At 37.3% G+C, this 18,634-nt stretch overlaps 1 protein-coding gene across 1 annotated transcript; it reads right to left on the reverse strand.

Moving 5' to 3' along the window:
* Positions 1-14,874: 14,874 nt before the first annotated feature.
* On the reverse strand, positions 14,875-17,409 carry LOC133035202 (uncharacterized). The gene has a single exon (XM_061111075.1). It carries the CDS (start codon positions 17,407-17,409, stop codon positions 14,875-14,877), a length of 2,535 nt encoding a protein of 844 aa, XP_060967058.1.
* Between the last annotated feature and the right edge of the window lie 1,225 nt (positions 17,410-18,634).

The following is an 18,634-nucleotide window of genomic DNA, read 5'->3' on the forward strand; positions in this document are numbered from 1 at the left end:
TATTTATGCAGGTTATGATTTTTGGATTTATTTAAAATACAACTGTTATGTTGCCAAATTTTCTACGAAATAAAAAGGAATATGTTCTTTTGTTATGCTTATTAATTGCCTGCTTTGGTTATACTGATGAGAGTCATGTTGATCATGTTCGGTTCATATTATTGTTTCACGACCTAGTCTCTGTGTCATCATAGGTAGATCAGGTGTGCACTCACCTGTAGGTGAAAGACCTAGGATCTGTAGAGGGAGTGAATTAAATTTGAGTCCCAGTTTTATGGTGGATATCAGGTGTGACTACTCAGTCTTGGATGTCATTTTCTATGATTGGTATTGAGAGCTAGGGGTCTAGTGGACGGTGTGATATGCATTTGATGCTTGATTTTGTGATTCTTTGTGGTCTCTCTACTTTTTTTATACATTTTGATACTGGTGATGAGATATTTTATTTTTACAAAGCTAACCATACAGGAATTTTATTAAACCAAGGGTCCTTTTGTTGGAAATTATTTTACCAGGATCTTAGATCTACTCACAAGTATGTTGTTTAACACCCTAAATATGAACTTCTAAAACGATTATGAAATAAACACATATAAAGTATAAGAAACCTTACATTGGGTGCAGCAGAATATTATGACTCCTTCCGTTCAGATCTCTAACTCTTGTATCCTTTCTGTCGCAGAGTATTATCAAGATCTGAACCTGGATCTCTTTCTCTCCTTCTTTAGTGCTGAAACTCCTTCTTGTTGAATGTCTTTCTTCACGATCTTCCTCACTATGATTGAGGTATCACTTGCTGTGTGTGGGCATGATAACTCTATGTTATGGAGTTAATTTTTATGCTTTTAAACTAGAATATTGTGAGGAGAGTAATGAAAATGTGTCTATTTTGCTTAACTTTAATTAGTTTTAGTGTTATTTTCTATTTAGTAGTCTAACCTTTAAGTTTTGTAAATATTGATATTGTTGGGTGTGTTTTTTTCAATTAACTGTGCTTATTTTGTTGAAAAAGGAGGAACTAAATTGACAGGTAAAAGAGAGAGAAGCAAGGAAGGAAAAAAAAGAATACAAGCTGGAACTGGGTTGATTGCTGAAGCGGTGCTAAAGCAATGCTGACGTGAATTCAGCATCCTGGCAGTGACGTGGAATCACGAATTTCACTTATCCACCTCATCAATTTCGGTCCAATCACTCAAATTGCATCAGCTAGCTGACATGGAAGAAAGGAGTCTCACCCTAGTGGGCCAAAGTGGAAAAGTTGGGCTTCTATTTTGGGTGAGGAGGTTGGTACCCTAAAAACCCAACATCAAAAAGAAAAGGAAAGGCAAGTACGAAGGGGAGAGTCATCTTCATGAATTTTGAGTACTTGAGCAGCTGCATTTTTCAGAAGGAGTTTTTTGGCAGCAGGAAGTACACGAAGAAGAAAGAAGAGGGGACCAAGCCTAGTGTTTGAATTTTCTTTTACCCTTTCTTGATAATCTTCTTTATTTTTCTCTTGGTTGTTGTTGTTTGTACTTAGTATTCAAAACTTTTTTTAGATTATAAGTTTGGGCAGCAGCCATGGATGTAGTATTTTCAGCTTGGATTTTAACTTTTTATTTGAATATGAGCTAAGCTTTTGAGGCTTGGATGACTATGAACTTCTAAGTTGGGTTTGATTAAATTTTAAGCTTACTTTAGTATTTGTTTGCCTTTGTTCATTCAAGTGAGTTCCATTTTAATTGATTGTTGTTTCTTGGCCATGAATAACAATTTGCTAAGCTAGATCTTGTACCGGAAGGGCTAGATCTAGTAGTTCAACTTGAATGAAGCAAGTGAAAACCTAAACTTAGGCTTTTCTTTGTAAGTGGGATAGGAATATTTCATTTGCCTTGCATAACTCACCAAATTAATGCTTGAATAGTGTTCTGCTTGCTGGTTTGATATAGGAATATATTAAGCTAAATGGTAGAATTGAAGTTGTGAGTGTTGGAAAATTCTCACAAGCCTAGAGGAATTTGTTGTTATCTCTGTGCAGAATGCTGAAGTAATGCTGAACCAATGCTGTACTGACTGTAAAAAAACCTGACTAGAAGGAATTAGTTATTCAAGCCATTTTTGCCATATTATATTTTTTTATCTTGCAATCAATTTGTTTTCTAGTAGCAGTAGTTTAATTCTAGCAAGTTTAATTCATGTCATTTTTAATTTTGAATCATTACTCAACCATTTGCATATTATTTCTTTTTATTTTAAGTTGTAATTAGTTGGTTTTACAAGATATTTTTGTTTGCAATCCCTGTGGAGACGATCTTACTTATCACTTTATTACTTGTTTGACTACGTATACTTGCGTATATAATTTTCACAACAAGTTTTTGACTCTAATCACTAAGTGGTTCGAAATTCAAGAGGGAAAAAGAGAGCTTAAAGTGGCGGCTAGGGTTTTAGAAAGAGAAGGCTCATCTAAAACCCTTTTCACATACTTGATCTTGTTTATTGTGTTGTCAACACTTTGGAAAGTAAACATAACTATGTGAATAAAGTTTCCTAGATTTATCAGACACAGGGTTTTACTCATATGATAATCTACAACAGAGTTTACTTGCATTTGGAGAAATGCTATGTTCTTTCCAGAGCATTGGTTAAAGTAAAGCTCAGGTTGGATGCATGGAGTATGCATCGGAAGGGACCGATATTGAACTTTGACTTAGGTTTATTAAACTTACCGTAATATCTATTCAAGTCAATATCGCCTAGTTGATCCTAGATCAAATGATCTTAATCCTGTTATGATTAGGCTCAATCACAATATGTTATTCGTATTCTTTGATTTGTTAGTTAGGCCTACTTTTAGGTCAGTGTGATACGTACATTTTGGGAACACGGTAATGCAATTGAGTGGGAGCGCTAACATAAACATGGAATCTATAGCTTCTCTTTGGCGAATAGTAAGTAAAGGATGATCTCCTTCGAGCTTGACCAAACGAAAATAAATGGTGGAGTACTCATTTCACATAAGCTGAAATATCATTTATACGGGGTTAAGTGTTTTAAGGATAAAATACATTGTAGGGTATAACGGTAATCTAATCCCTTTACAGTGTAGATCATTCATATAGAGGATCATTGATCAAATTAGGATTATAACAATGGATAACTAATGATGTGTCTATATGGTGGAACATATAAAGCATTCTATATACTGAGAGTGCAATTCTAAGTTCTATGCGTGGATTCAACGAAGAATTAATAAGTCAGTGAATTTAGGTTATAAATTCTTGATCTGCTTATTGGAAGCTCGGTTATATAGAAACATGGTCCCCCCACTAGTTGAGATAATATTGCTTGTAAGACTCATATAATTGGTTTTGATTAATCAATTATAATTCTCAAATTAGACTATGTCTATTTGTGAATTTTTCACTAAGTAAGGGCGAAATTATAAAGAATGAGTTTTAGGGGCATATTTGTTAATTATGATACTTTGTATGGTTCAATTAATAAATATGATAAATGACAATATTATTTAATAATTATTTATAGTTATTAAATAGTTAGAATTGGCATTTAGATGGTTGAATTTGAAAATTGGCATTTTTGAAAAAATAGAAATAAAATTTGTGAAAACTGCAAAATCCAAGTAAGGCCCATTACACACCATGGTCAGCCACTTGGGATGGTTTTTCAAACTGATATTTTCATTATTTTAATGCCAAATAATTCAAACCTAACCCTAGTGGAATGCTATAAATAGATAGTGAAGGCTTCAGGAAAATTACACTTAACTTTCACACTTTTCATTCAGAGAGAAAACCTGAGCCTTCTCTCTCTAATACCTAGCTGCCACCTTCTTCTCTTTCTTCTTCCTTGAGATTTTGAAATTACTTAGTGTTAGAGTAGTGCCCACACACAGCAAGTGATACCTCAATCATAGTGAGGAAGATCGTGAAAAAAGACTTTCAACAAGAAGGAGTTTCAACACAAAAGAAGGAGAGAAAGAGATCCAGGTTCAGATCTTGATAATACTCTGTGACAGAAAGGATACAAGGGTTAGAGATCTGAACGGAAGGAGTCATATTATTCCGCTGCACCCAATGTAAGGTTTCTCATACTTTATATGTGTTTATTTCATAATCGTTTTAGAAGTTCATATTTAGGGTGCTAATCAACATACTTGTGAGTAGATCTAAGATCCTGGTAAAATAATTTCCAACAGTTAGAGGGTGGTGCAGCAGATTGGTGGGAGACCTTGTCTAGGACAATGGAAACTGATGGGATGACTTGGCGAGATTTTGAGGAAGTCTTCAGGGAACAATATTTTAGTCCATCTCACAGGAGGGCTCTTACTAGAGTATTTGATGGCCTAAGACAATGGGATATGACTGTGAATGAGTTTTACATGAAGTTTGTAAAGCTATCCTCTTATGCATATCCTGGTGTTGTTGACCAACCTTTGGTGATTGAACAGTTCATGCGTCGTTTGAGACCTGCTATACGTGGTCCAATAGCCCTTTTGACCTTTCATAACCTGAGTGAGTGTGTGACAGTAGCCTTGCAAACTGAGGCTCATGTAGAAGGGAATGAGAAGAACACAAGCAGAGGAAGACGAAATGACCGAAAGATGACCAAGAAGAATCAAGGACAGTGGTCCCAAGGACAACAATTTAGTGGGGGTAGCACTAGTAGTGGTTCATCTGGAAAGACTCGTAGTGGACCATACGGGTATTTCAGTTGTGGTTAACAAGGTCATAAGAAGAAAGATTGCCCACAACGACAACAAAGATTTCAAGCATATCATGGAGGACCCATAGGGAGCTATGTAGAGTCTACTCCTTTTCATGGAGAGCCCAGGACAAAGCAGTCTCAGTCTTCGTCCTACAATTTCACACCCCAATTGGGCCTGCAGTCTCAGTATCAACATTAGTTCAAGCCACAAGGTTCAGGGTTCAACATGGGGTACTCACAAGGTTTCCAAACTCCTACTCCGAATGGGAGTCAAAGAATGTACAATCAAGGTGGATGGTCTGGTGCAAGTACAAGCCATCCTAGTTAGGGAAAGGGAAAGGCAAAAGCAAAGTTGTCCACTCAAGCCTATGCTCTCGGGGTTGATGATGTACACGGCGGTGCTGACCAGGGAGTTGTTGATGGTATGGTTCTTATCTCACACTCTTGGGTTCATGTGTTATTTGATACTGGGGCATTGCATTCCTTTATATCTTTGATGTTTGTTAGTATGTTGGGTTTGAGTTGGGAAACTTTTAGTCCTGCGTTACATTTGAGTGTACCTATAGGGGAACACGGTAAGGTATCCACCATATGTAGGTCAGTTTGTATTGTGTTTGAGGGACACAAGTTATCTAGAAACTTATTAGTGTTGCCTATGGGGCAATTTGATGTAATTCTTGGTATGGATTGGTTGTCTAAATACCAAGCTATTGTGGATTGTTCACGCAAAAGAGTGACTCTTTTAACCCCTAGTGGTGATTTCATTGTTTATCGAGCCAACATGAGCGCAGTGAGACAAAATCCTATCTTAAGAGCATGCTTAGGTGGAAAGCGAAACTTAGAGTGTTATGGGAATCTATTTGCGATCGATGATGAGTCTATGAATTTAGACCAGTTCCCTTGGATATCAGTGGTTAGTGGTTTTCTGGATGTGTTTCCAGAGGATTTACCAAGGTTACTACCTGATAGGGAGATCGAGTTTAGCATTGATTTGATTCCCGGAGCTCAACCAGTTTCCATTGCGCATTACTGCATGGCACATGCAGAGTTGGCTGAATTGAAAAAACAATTAGGGGAGTTAATGGATAAGGGTTACATCAAACATAGTACTTCTCCATGGGGAGCTCCAGTCTTGTTTGCCAAGAAAGTTGATGGGACTTTGCGACTTTGTATTAACTATAGAAAGCTGAATCAGATGACAGTTAAAAACAAATATCCTCTATCGAGGATTGATGAATTATTTGATCAACTTGGTGGTTCAAAGTTCTTTTCAAGGATTGATTTGAGGTTAGGCTACCATCAATTGAGGATTAGGGAAGGAGATATCCCTAAGATTGCTTTCAGCACACGTTATGGACACTTTGAGTTTTTAGTAATGCCATTTGAGTTAACGAATGCACCTGCTGCATTTATGGATCTTATGAATAGAGTCTTTAGACCTTTCTTGGATAATTTTGTGGTCGTATTCATTGATGATATCTTGGTGTATTCTAAGACACGTTAGGATCATGCTGAACACTTGACAATAGTATTACAGACATTGAAAGATCATCAATTATACGCTAAGAAAGAGAAGTGTGAATTTTGGATGACTGAAGTCAAATTCTTGGGCCATGTAATTTCTCAAGTTGGTATCACTGTTGATCCTACAAAGATAAGACTCTATTCTATAGTGGGAAAGACCAAAGAATGTCACTGAAGTTCAAACTTTTCTTGGGTTTGCAGGCTACTATCGTCGCTTTGTGAAGAATTTCTCTCGGATTACTGTGCCTTTGACAAAGTTAACAAGAAAAGAAGTAAAGTTCATGTGGGATGATAGTTGTGAAGAAGCTTTCAGAGAATTGAAGGAAAGATTAACTTCGGCGCCTGTTCTCACTGTTCCTAATAGTGAGGAACCATATGTGGTATTCACTGATGCTTCAGGTACTTGATTAGGAGGTGTCCTCATGCAAAATGGCAAGGTGGTTGCCTATGCTTCTCGATAATTGAAACCACATGAGAAGAATTACCCTACACATAACCTAGAACTTGCTGCGGTAATCTTTCTCTTGAAAATTTGGAGATGTTATTTATATGGTGTAAAGTTTGAGTTATACTCGGATCATAAGAGTTTGAAGTATCTTTTTACTTAAAGGGACTTGAACTTGAGGCAAAGAAGATGGGTTGAGTATATGGAAGACTATGATTTCACTTTGCAGTACCACCCTGGGAAAGCTAATGTAGTAGCTGATGCACTAAGTACAAAGCCTCATGGCACTTTGGCATGTTTGGTTCTTGAGGACTGGAAAAGGACAATCACAATGGGTGATTATAGCTTGCAATACTATGAAGGGGAAGAAGTAGCTTGTATCTCTAACATAGTGGCTACACCAGTACTACTTCAATAAGTTAAGCAACGTCAGTGGCAAGATGAAAAGCTAAGACTTATTTGGGACCGAATCCAGGATGGTGAGCAACTAGACGGGTGGACAGTTAATGGTGAACGGTACCTATACCATATGGGAAGACTAGTTGTTGCAGGTATCCCTGATCTTAGGGTGACCATTTTGATTGAGGCCCATAGATCCAAATTTGTTGCACATCTTGGAAGTACAAAGATGTACTTGTTGGACATTATTTTACCAGGATCTTAGATCTACTCACAAGTATGTTTATTAACATCCTAAATAAGAACTTTCTAAAACGATAAATTAAACACATATAAAGTTTAAGAAACCTTACATTGGGTGCAGCGGAATTAAATGACTCCTTCCATTCAGATCTCTAACACTTGAATCCTTTCTGTAGCAGAGTATTATCAAGATCTGAACCTGGATCTCTTTCTCTGAATCCTTGATGCTGAATCTCCTTTGCTGATGATCTTTCTTCACGATCTTCCTCACTATGATTGAGGTATTGCTTGATGTGTGTGGGCACTACTCTAATCACTAAGGTAATTTCGAAATTCAAAGGAAGAAGCAAGAGAGAGAGTGGCGGCTAGAGAAGAGAGAGTGGAGGCTTAGGTTTTTCTGATTCAGAAAGTGTAATTTTCCTGAAGCCTTCACCATCTATTTATAGCATTCCACTAGGGTTAGATTTGAATTATATGGCATTAAAATAATGAAAAAATCAACTTAAAATACCTATAAAGGTGGCCGGCCATGGCTAGGTGGACTGGGCCTTGATTTTTGCAATTTTGCAATTTTAACACCTTTTGTATCTGATTTTCTCAAAAATGCCAATTTCCTAATTCAATCATTTAAATGCCAATTCTAACTATTTAATAACTATAAATAATTATTAAATAATATTGTCATTTATCATATTTATTAATTGAACCATACAAAGTAACATAATTAACAAATATGCCCCTATTAACTCTTTCTTTACAATTTCGCCCTTACTTAGTGAAAATTTCACAAATAGACATAGTCTAATTCGTGAATTATAATTGATTAATCAAAACCAATTACATGAGTCTTACAAGCAATATTATCTCAACTAGTGGGGGGACCATGGGTCTATATAACCGAGCTTCCAATAAGTAGATCAAGAATTTATTACTAAAATTCACTAACTTATTAATTCTTCGTTGAATCCACGCATAGAACTTAGAATTGCACTCTCAGTATATAGAATGCTCTATATGTTCCACCATATAGACACATCATTAGTTATCCATTGTTATAATCCTAATGTGATCAATGATCCTCTATATGAATGATCTACACTGTAAAGGGATTAGATTACCGTAACACCCTACTATGTATTTTATCCTTAAAACACTTGACCCCGTATAAATGATATTTCAGCTTATGTGAAATGAGTACTCCACCATTTATGTTCGTTTGGTCAAGCTCGAAGGAGATCATCCTTTGCTTACTATTCACCAGATAGAAGCTATAGATTCCATGTTTATGCTAGCGCTCCCACTCAATTGCACTACCGTGTTCCCAAAAAGTATGTATCACCCTGACCTAAAAGTAGGCTTAACTAACAATTCAAAGGAACACGAATAGCCTTTCAAGATTGAGCCTAATCATAACAGGATTAAGATCATTTGATCTAGGATCAACTTGGCGATATTGACTTGAATAGATTTTACGGTAAGTTTAATTAAATCTAAGTCAAAGTTCAATATCGGTCCCTTCCGATGCATACTCCATGCATCCAACCTGAGCTTTACTTTAACCAATGTTCTGGAAAGAACATAGTATTTCTCCAAATACAAGTAAACTCTTGTTGTAGATTATCGTATCAGTAAAACCCTGTGTCTGATAAATCTAGGAAACTTTATTCACATAGTCATGTTTATTTTCCAATGTGATGACAGCACAATAAACATGATCAAGTATGTGAAAAGGGTTTAAGATGAATTTATAAATCAATTAGACAAGCAATTGATAAAGTGAACCAAAACATACACAAATGAATGAAAAATACTTCTGTTTCTTTATTGATGTTGAATAAAATAGATTACATTGAAATGGAGTTTTATTTAGGGCATAAAACCTAACAAACTCCCACTTGCACTAATATAAAACTAATTAGTACATATCAATTAATCCTAAATTCTGACGGTGCTTTTCAAAGGCTGTCACGGCCAAGACTTTGGTAAATGGATCAGCCAGGTTGTCCTCTGTGTCAACTTTCTCAACTAGTACATCCCCTCTTGCCACGTATTCTCTGATAATGTGATACTTCCTTTCAATGTGTTTGCTTCTCTTGTGGCTTCGAGGTTCTTTACTGTTTGCTATTGCTCCATTGTTATCACAGAGTAGTACCAGAGGCTTTTCCATTCCAGAACAACTCTATCCGGTGAAGAACTTTCTTAGCCGGACAAGTTCTTTAAACGACTTTCCTGCCGTTGCTATGTATTCAGCTTCCATAGTTGAGTCCGATATCGAGGTTTGTTTAGCACTTCTCCAAACCACTGCTCCACCCCCAAGAGTAAACACCATCCCAGATGTAGATTTCCTGTCTTCAAGACTTGCCTGGAAATCTGAATCAGTGTAGCCTATGGGATTTAAAGCACCACCCTTGTAGACTAACACAAGATTCCTTGTACTCTTTAAGTATTTCAGAATATACTTAACTGCATTCCAATGTTCTTGTCCTGGATTAGACTGATACCTGCTCACGATTCCAACAGCATAACAGATGTCAGGTCTAGTGCACAACATTGCATACATTAGACTTCCAACTGCAGAGGCATAGGGAATATTTGCCATGTCCTCTATCTCTTGAGGATCAGTCGGTGACTGTTCCTTAGATAGACGAATACCAAATCTAGAGGGCATGTTTGCCCCATTGGCATTGTTCATGAAGAATCTCTCTAAGACTTTGTCTATGTAGGTTGTTTGAGAGAGAGCAAGAGATCTGTTCTTCCGGTTTCTGATAATCTGAATACCAAGAACATAGGCTGCTTCACCCAAATCTTTCATTTCGAATTGAGTGTTGAGCCATTCCTTAATGTGAGTCATTTTCTTGACATTGTTTCCAATGATCAAAATGTCATCAACATAAAGGACCAGGAATACTACTATTTGGTCTTCCTTGAGTTGGTAAACACAAGGTTCATCTTCATTCTGAAGAAAGCCGTAGGTCTTGATGATTTCATCAAACCTCTTGTTCCATGAGCGAGAAGCTTGCTTAAGTCCATAGATAGACCTGTTTAACTTGCAAACTTTCTTTTCCTGCCCAGGAAGAACATAACCTTCTGGTTGCTCCATATAGATAATTTCTTCAAGTACCCCATTAAGGAAGGCAGTCTTGACATCCATTTGCCAGATTTCATAATCGAAAGCGACGGTATGGAGAGAAGAATTCGGATGGATTTGAGCATGGCAACAGGACTAAAAGTTTCCTCGTAGTCCACGCCTTCTCTTTGGGTATAACCCTTGGCTACAAGTCTAGCTTTAAAAGTTTCGACTTCGCCTCCAGCTCCTCTTTTCTTCTTGTAAACCCACTTGCATCCTATCGGATGATAGTCGTCAGGTGCGTCTACATATTCCCAAACTTTGTTCTTTTTCATGGAATCCATTTTTGAATCCATGCCGGCTGACCATCGTTTCAGTTGCGGACTAGCCATTGCCTGTTTATAGGTTAATGGGTCATCATCAATACCGTCACCTACGACCATATTGATTTCACCATCCAAGCCATAACGAGCAGGTTTTGTTGAAACCCTCCCACTACGACGAGGTACGGTCGTCTTCTGAACAGAAACTTTAGTAGTAGATTTCTCGGTTGTTCAGGCGAGGGAGTGGGATTGTCCTCTTCACGTGTGGAAGAGAACGGAACATTGGAAGGACTTATATCTGAAAGCATTTCCTCCAACACTACTTTACTTTGTGATTTGAAATTCTTAATATAGTCATCTTCAAGGAAAGTGGCATTTGTAGAAACAAACACTTTATCATCCTTGCGACTATAAAATAGTCCACCCCTAGTCTCTTTAGAATTACCGACAAACATGCAAACTTCAGTACGTGACTCAAGTTTGCCGTCTTTCTTTCTTAAGACATGAGCAAGGCACCCCCAGATTCTGTAATGGCGTAAACTAGGTGTACGACCATTCCAAAGTTCTAAAGGTGTCTTAGGGATTGATTTAGATGGAACAACATTTAAAATGTCGGTTGCCATCTGAATTGCATATCCCCAGAAGGACGTAGGTAGAGTTGAAAAACTAAGCATAGACCTAACCATTTCCAAAAGCGTGCGATTCCTTCTTTCTGCAACTCCATTTTGCTGTGGAGTGCTAGGGGCGGTTAATTGGGATTCAATTCCAAGTTCAATTAAATGATCTTTGAACTGCATATCCATATATTCTCCACCCCTATCAGTTCGCAAGATCTTTAATGATTTACCTAATTGGTTTTGGGCCAAAGCATGAAATTCTTGAAACTTTGCAAATGTTTCAGATTTCTTATGCATAAGGTAAATATGTCCATATCTAGAGTAATCGTCATGAAAGTGACAAAGTACTCATAACCACCTCGGGCTTTGACATTCAAAGGTCCGCAGACATCGGAATGCACTAACCCTAGAGGGATTTTGGCACGCTCTCCCTTTGCAGAGAAAGAACGTTTAGTCATTTTTCCTTCCAGGCAGGACTCGCATACTGACAATTCACCTAAGACGACATTTTTCAATGGACCGTCTTTGGTTAGCCTATTGAGTCTATCAAAGCCTATATGACCTAAACGTAAATGCCATAGATATGTTTCATTATCATTAACGATCTTTTGCTTTTTGTGGTTTCTAGGTTTAGCTACTTTAAAAAGTTCGTTATGTAGGGCAAATGGTGTTTCTGGTCTAAGAACATAAAGCCCCTGTTCCATGGATGCAACACAAATCTGAATGTCATTTCGAGAAATAGTAGAACCAGAATCCGAAAAATCTAATTTGTATTGTTGCAATTGTAAGCATGAAACAGAAACTAAGTTTCTACTGAAATTTGGAATGTATAAGACATTGTCTAATTCCAAAATTCTGTTTTGAAACTTGAGTTTGGCTTTTCCTCTAGATCTAACCGAAACCATTTCGCCATTACCAACTTTAAGTTTCAACTCTCCGGATTTCAAATAATTCCAATTCTCAAGCAATTGCAATGAACAATTTACATGGTTTGTAGACCCAGAATCAAGAATCCAAATGGATTTATCATTCTCTAACACACATGATTCGAAGACTAAAGCATTACTGCTTATTCGTTTGTTAATTGTTGTTCTTGCTAGTTCATTTTGTTGTGAAGTATAACTTGAGGAAGTGGAATCACTTTCTCTTATCTTCTCAACTAAGCTTGAAGTAGTAGGATTATGGAGTTATGAACTATTTGCTCTTCAGAGTGAACAATTCCCAGCTTACCTGCTTTCTGGAATTTAAAGTCCATCATGAGCATATGTGAAGTATTACTCTGACAAGGAGTTCATAACTTCAAGTTCAATTGCTAAGATATTAAGTAGGAGTGGAATGAGAAGGGGATTATAGACACTACAACACATCAATAAAACAGAAGTAAGGTTTTGGTTCAAAATTCATACACAACTTCAGAAAATAACAAGTAATAACATATGTATGCCTAAGTTCTTGTCTAACCTATCTTTTTCATATTTAGATTGATTTTATCTTGATTTAAGCTTGAATATAAAAAGAACAAAATCAAAGATTCAACACCAGAATTTTACAAGCTTCATCTGCACTGAGAACACATCTCAGTCGACTAGTGCTTGGGTTCCCCGAACCAGGGTAAATTCATCCACTAATTCTCAAAGGTTCGTATTACAATTTCCAATTCTCTCTAAAGGAATCAAATACAACCTTAACAGCAATTAGTAATGAACTACCAACAACAATCAAGAACACTGATTGTTAATGCACAATCCCTTGTGCTGCAACTGAGCTCTTCTTCAACATGTCTTCAACCTGAAATCCCTTCAGATCTGATGATGAAGATGACACTGAACTCCCTTCAGTTTGAACTCAGCAATTCCAGATTCAGATCATTCCGCCATTGATGAACACTCTCAAGCTCCAAGATCCGACCTGCCATGGAACATACAGAAGAAACAAGACGAAAAGAAACGAACGTAATCCCCAAATCTCCGATCAAAAGTTAGTCAACAAAATACCTAGAAATCGTATTTATACCCAGCTAAACCAAGAAACCCGAAATAGATAGCTGTTACCATCTGAACAATTAAAACGTAAAATATCTTTGCTGACGTGGACTAACACTAATAGTACGAACCCTAGACAAAACACTACGAGTCCCAGACGCAACTGAAATGCTACTGGACATAATTTGTCACTACAGAAAATAATAGTTCTAACAATCTCCCCCTTGACAAATTATGGTCAATGACAACAATACCAGTGCGAAACAAAGCAACCATTAAAATATAACAGAGTCTAAACAAACAGAAAAGGAAACACTTTAAACAACCAAACAACAAATGCACCACTACCACTTTACACACAAAGGATAAGTATTTCTCCCCCTTCATTGAGCATAATCCATGTCAAATTGTCCCCCTAAGAAAATAAGAAGTTTATCAACGAGCTCCCCCTGAATGGCGACAGAAAATGCAACATAGACTCCTCATGGCAAAGAAATTCCAAAGTATCTATTACAACATTAAAGAAGAAACACAAACCATCTCACAACATGACCTAAAACATATGGATATTAGATATAAAACAAATGAGAGATTGACTAAGCAAAACAATCAGATCACCACAATATTACGAATGATGCTACAAATGAGATTTATTTTTATTTCAATCAAAAACATGCCAAATGATATATCTCAAGAATTAACATGTTTAACTTGTAAAGAGGAAACACAATGAGTGGCCTATTCAATTAACAAGTGAGCAATGATCATTTGAGCAAAGAACAAATTCATTCAACTTCACAATGAGCCATACTTAATAAAAAGATGAGACAACTTCTACCAATCCACATATTCACACACACTTGAGAAAGACAATAAACAAGGAATTTTTTACAGGATTTTGAACCAAGATTTTTCTTCAGTGTGTGCAAGTGACCTCATGTGAGAACATTGGCTCACTCTCTCAAAATTTTTATTAAGCTGCCCATTTTTTTTTTTTTTGCCTTTTTTATCTTTAGACACTCCGGCTCTTTCTTTTGCAACCAGCTACGACTTTCACTCTCCCTCAAAGATGTAGCCGTCCTCTTTTAATCAGAAATACTAATATAGAAGGAGCATACTACTTATTAGTAAATGGACTAAAGAAAGCTCTTCCCATTGCATCTAAAAGAGGTAGCCTTTTTAGCTGGGAAAAATAAAGGTTCAAAAGATCCTGAAAAATTCACCTATTTAGAGCTTCCTCGATAGAACTGGAGAACCTGTAGATGGGACATGAAGTGCCTCATAGAAAAAAATGATAGCAATCAAGGCTTAGCTGAACAAACAGAGAATGATAATGATCATATACCACAACGAATTAATCAGATAGAACACATAAAAAAAACTTCCCAAGTTGCACACATTAATATGAGAATTCAAGGCTTTATTAAACGAAAATCCAAGAGAGCATCAAGAATAATATGTGATTATCCAATGTATTTTTACTCAACCAATTCTAAAAAATGATATCCGTTATCTATATATTTTGAGTCAACGTGCATTTTGAGAAATGTTTGTGGAACTTTCATTATCACATGAAGACACATAAACAAGCAATGAGGAACACTAGACAACATATCATGTGTGTATCATATTTCTTTTGAAGCAAGGGAGTACGATGTACAACATTTTCAAAACCAGCATACACTAGGACAAAAACATCATCATTTCTTTGTTTAAACCCAAGATTCAACAGTATAAGGTTTAGAAGACCATACCATAGCACTAATAATAGTGAATGAGGTCTTGAAAGACGAGGTGATGATTTAACACTCTTATTTCTTTTGGTTAAAACTTTTGGAATAGCAGTAAAGTCTCCAATATCTGATTTATCCAATGATGCACTATTACATAGGACAACATTGTCCAACAAATAACTACCATCACTAGATCTCTTCCCTGTTAAGACTGAGCACCCATCAAATGAAACTAAACAATGAGTTTTAGAAAAACTTACAGTGTAATTTGCATCACAAAGTTGACCGATGCTTATCAGATTTGCCTTGAGTCCTTTCACATACAGTACTTCAGTAAGAGGTGCAGCTCTACTCATCACCAAGTCTCCTTTTCCAATAATATGGCCCTTATTTCCATCACCAAAAGTGACAACTCCCTCCTTTGCTTCTTTGTAATTGACTAACAATTTCTTGTTGCCCGTCATGTGTCGAGAGCAACCACTATCCAAGTACCACTGTTCTTCCAGAAATGCAGACAGTGAAACTTGAGCTACCAACCCAACATTCGATTCACGATCAGCCCTCAATCTCCACTCACATTGAGATCCTTCCTTTCGAGTTTTATTGGGTTTTTGAAAACTCATAGGTCGATTGATCATAGCTTTCAAGTAGTTCTGCAGCTTATAGCATCTGGGTCGAATATGACCCCTCCTGTTACAGAAGTGACACACTGGGATGAATCTCTCCATCTGAGATATATTCTCCGGGGCAATTCTTCTTCCTTCTAACTTCACCTTGGTAGGTCCAGATGGAACATGGAATTTTCCAGTGGGGTCTGAGGACTGAGGTGTCGAGGGAAATGATGATTGCTTGTCATCCTTTTTGTCTAGGTTGATCACTGGTGTAATGGACTCTTCTACCCCCAAGTTATCTCCTTGCTTATACAACATCTTGTATCCGATAGAGGTTCGATCACCATAAGGTTTTTGAAGTTGAAGAGTTTGATTGATGGCAGCCGTTCCTGGAGGGATAAACTCTAAAGCCTGTTTAGCTTTTATGAGTTCAGCTGAAAGCTTGTAGATCTCATTGTCCTTCTCATCAAGAAGTTTGTTGAGATTCTTAACAGTGTCCTCCAGCTTGACTTTTTCAGACTCTATCTGCTCCTTGGCACTATTCAGACCTCTAATCTGCTTGGTCATATATTCCCATTGAGCAAACATCTCTTCATATGCATTTTGTCTTCCATTACTGTCGACTTCAGACACAGTGGAGACTCCATCATCCTCAGATTCAACAGACTGATGACTTTGAGCCATGAAAGCCACTACCTGTTTATCCTCATTAGAACTTTTGCTTGCAATAGAGTCTTTTTCTTCGTCACTATCGCTCCAGGTGGCAATAAGGGATTTCTTCTTTTTGAGAGTGTTAGCACACTCGGCCTGAATGTGTCCGAACCCATCACATTCTCTACACTGAATGCCCATGCTCTTATTGTCACTGGGTTGCTGACCAGGCCAGAAGTTCCCAAGAGGATTTCTTTTGGAAGCATTTTTCTTACCTTCAGAACACAGTTTCTTGTACTTCTTTTTCAAGAATTTTGCATAGTTCTTGGTCAGCAAATCTACAGCTTCATCTGAGAAACCAGCAGACAAATCTGGGATAGACTGATTTTCTTCTTTGTGAATGAACGCAATATTGTTGTCCCCTTTTTCTTTTTTCACATCCATCTTCTTTTTTTCTTTCTTCCACCTTGTTAATGACATTTCATAATTCTGCAAGGATCCAATCAGTTCATCAAGATCCAGTTCCTCCACGTTTCTCATTTCTTCAATGGAGGTTACTTTAGACATAAATCTCCTAGGTAGAACTCCAAGGACTTTACGAACCAGCTTTGCATTAGAATAAGTCTTTCCCAAAGCATAAGATTCATTTGATATGTCACACAATTTAGCATGGAACTCAGCCACCATTTCTTCTTCTTCCATTGATAAATCTTCAAACGCTTTTGCCAAAGCACGAAGACGGGATTTCTTTACAGCATCCGTTCCTTCATTTTTAATTCGTAGTTTTTCCCAAGCCTCTTTGGCCATCTCACAGTTTGCAATGACCTTCAATTGATTTGTGGACACTGCATTGAACAAAGCATGCATGGCCTTCGAATTAAAATTGGCCCTCTCCATCTCATCTGTAGTCCACAAGCTCGTAGGTTTTGGTTTGGTGACACCGTTATCTATCATCGTTGGGCATGTCCAACCATCTTCTATGGCCATCCAAACTCTTTCATTCACCGCCCTCAAGAATGCTCGCATTTTGGTTTTCCAGTATGGGTAATTAGCACCTTCCAGCATTGGGGGTCGTGATGTGGACCCTCCTTCTCTGAACATCTCCATTCCTGTACTAACAAGGAAAAACAAAACAAAGATAGAGAGCAGTATACTCCCAGAGTCGTGTCTGGAGAGGGGGTTAGTTCCAACTGGGTGTTGCAGAAAAATCAAGAATTGCAGCAACAATAAATTTCAGAATAACGAATCTTGCAAGAACCGTAAGGATCAATATTTCTAACAGAAATAGCTGGCTCTGATACCAATTGTATGCCCAATTTCTTGTCTAACCTATCTTTTTCATATTTAGATTGATTTTATCTTGATTTAAGCTTGAATATAAAAAGAACAAAATCAAAGATTCAACACCAGAATTTTACAAGCTTCATCTGCACTGAGAACACATCTCAGCCGACTAGTGCTTGGGTTCCCCGAACCAGGGTAAATTCATCCACTAATTCTCAAAGGTTCATATTACAATTTCCAATTCTCTCTAAAGGAATCAAATACAACCTTAACATCAATTAGTAATGAATTACCAACAACAATCAAGAACACTGATTGTTAATGCACAATCCCTTGTCTTTTGCGAGCTCTTCTTCAACATGTCTTCAACCTGAAATCCCTTCAGATCTGATGATGAAGATGACACTGAACTCCCTTCAGTTTGAACTCAGCAATTCCAGATTCAGATCATTCCGCCATTGATGAACACTCTCAAGCTCCAAGATCCGACCTGCCATGGGACATACAGAAGAAACAAGACGAAAAGAAACGAACGTAATCCCCAAATCTCCGATCAAAAGTTAGTCAACAAAATACCCAGAAATCGTATTTATACACAGCTAAACCAAGAAACCCGAAATAGACAGTTGTTACCATCTGAACAATTAAAACGTAAAATATCTTTGCTGACGTGGACTAACACTAATAGTACGAACCCTAGACAAAACAATACGAGTCCCAGACGCAACTGGAATGCTACTGGACATAATTTGTCACTACAGAAAATAATAGTTCTAACAATTGACATATGTTATAGAAATACTAAATCTAACATAGTTTATTTTCCAAGGTTTCCAACATAATGAAATACAGTGTCCCGGTAGGCGAGAGTCAAAGATGACATTAGTTGAATAGAGTTGTCAGCTCATCTAAAAATAAACATTTTAGCAACCTTTTATTCGATCAAAATGAGAATCCAACGTTGTCCCGGTAGGCGAGAGTCAAGGTTATTCTCATTTTATGAGCTTCCACCATTGTTTCATGTTCTATGAGTTTATCTCTAAGTAGT

This window comes from Cannabis sativa, chromosome 1 (assembly GCF_029168945.1).
Source record: "Cannabis sativa cultivar Pink pepper isolate KNU-18-1 chromosome 1, ASM2916894v1, whole genome shotgun sequence".
NCBI classification, from domain to species: domain Eukaryota; kingdom Viridiplantae; phylum Streptophyta; class Magnoliopsida; order Rosales; family Cannabaceae; genus Cannabis; species Cannabis sativa.

Bases quoted from the DNA above. Each gene is read 5' to 3' on its own strand.
- LOC133035202 (XM_061111075.1), bottom strand. From the start codon at position 17,409: ATGGAGATGTTCAGAGAAGGAGGGTCCACATCACGACCCCCAATGCTG.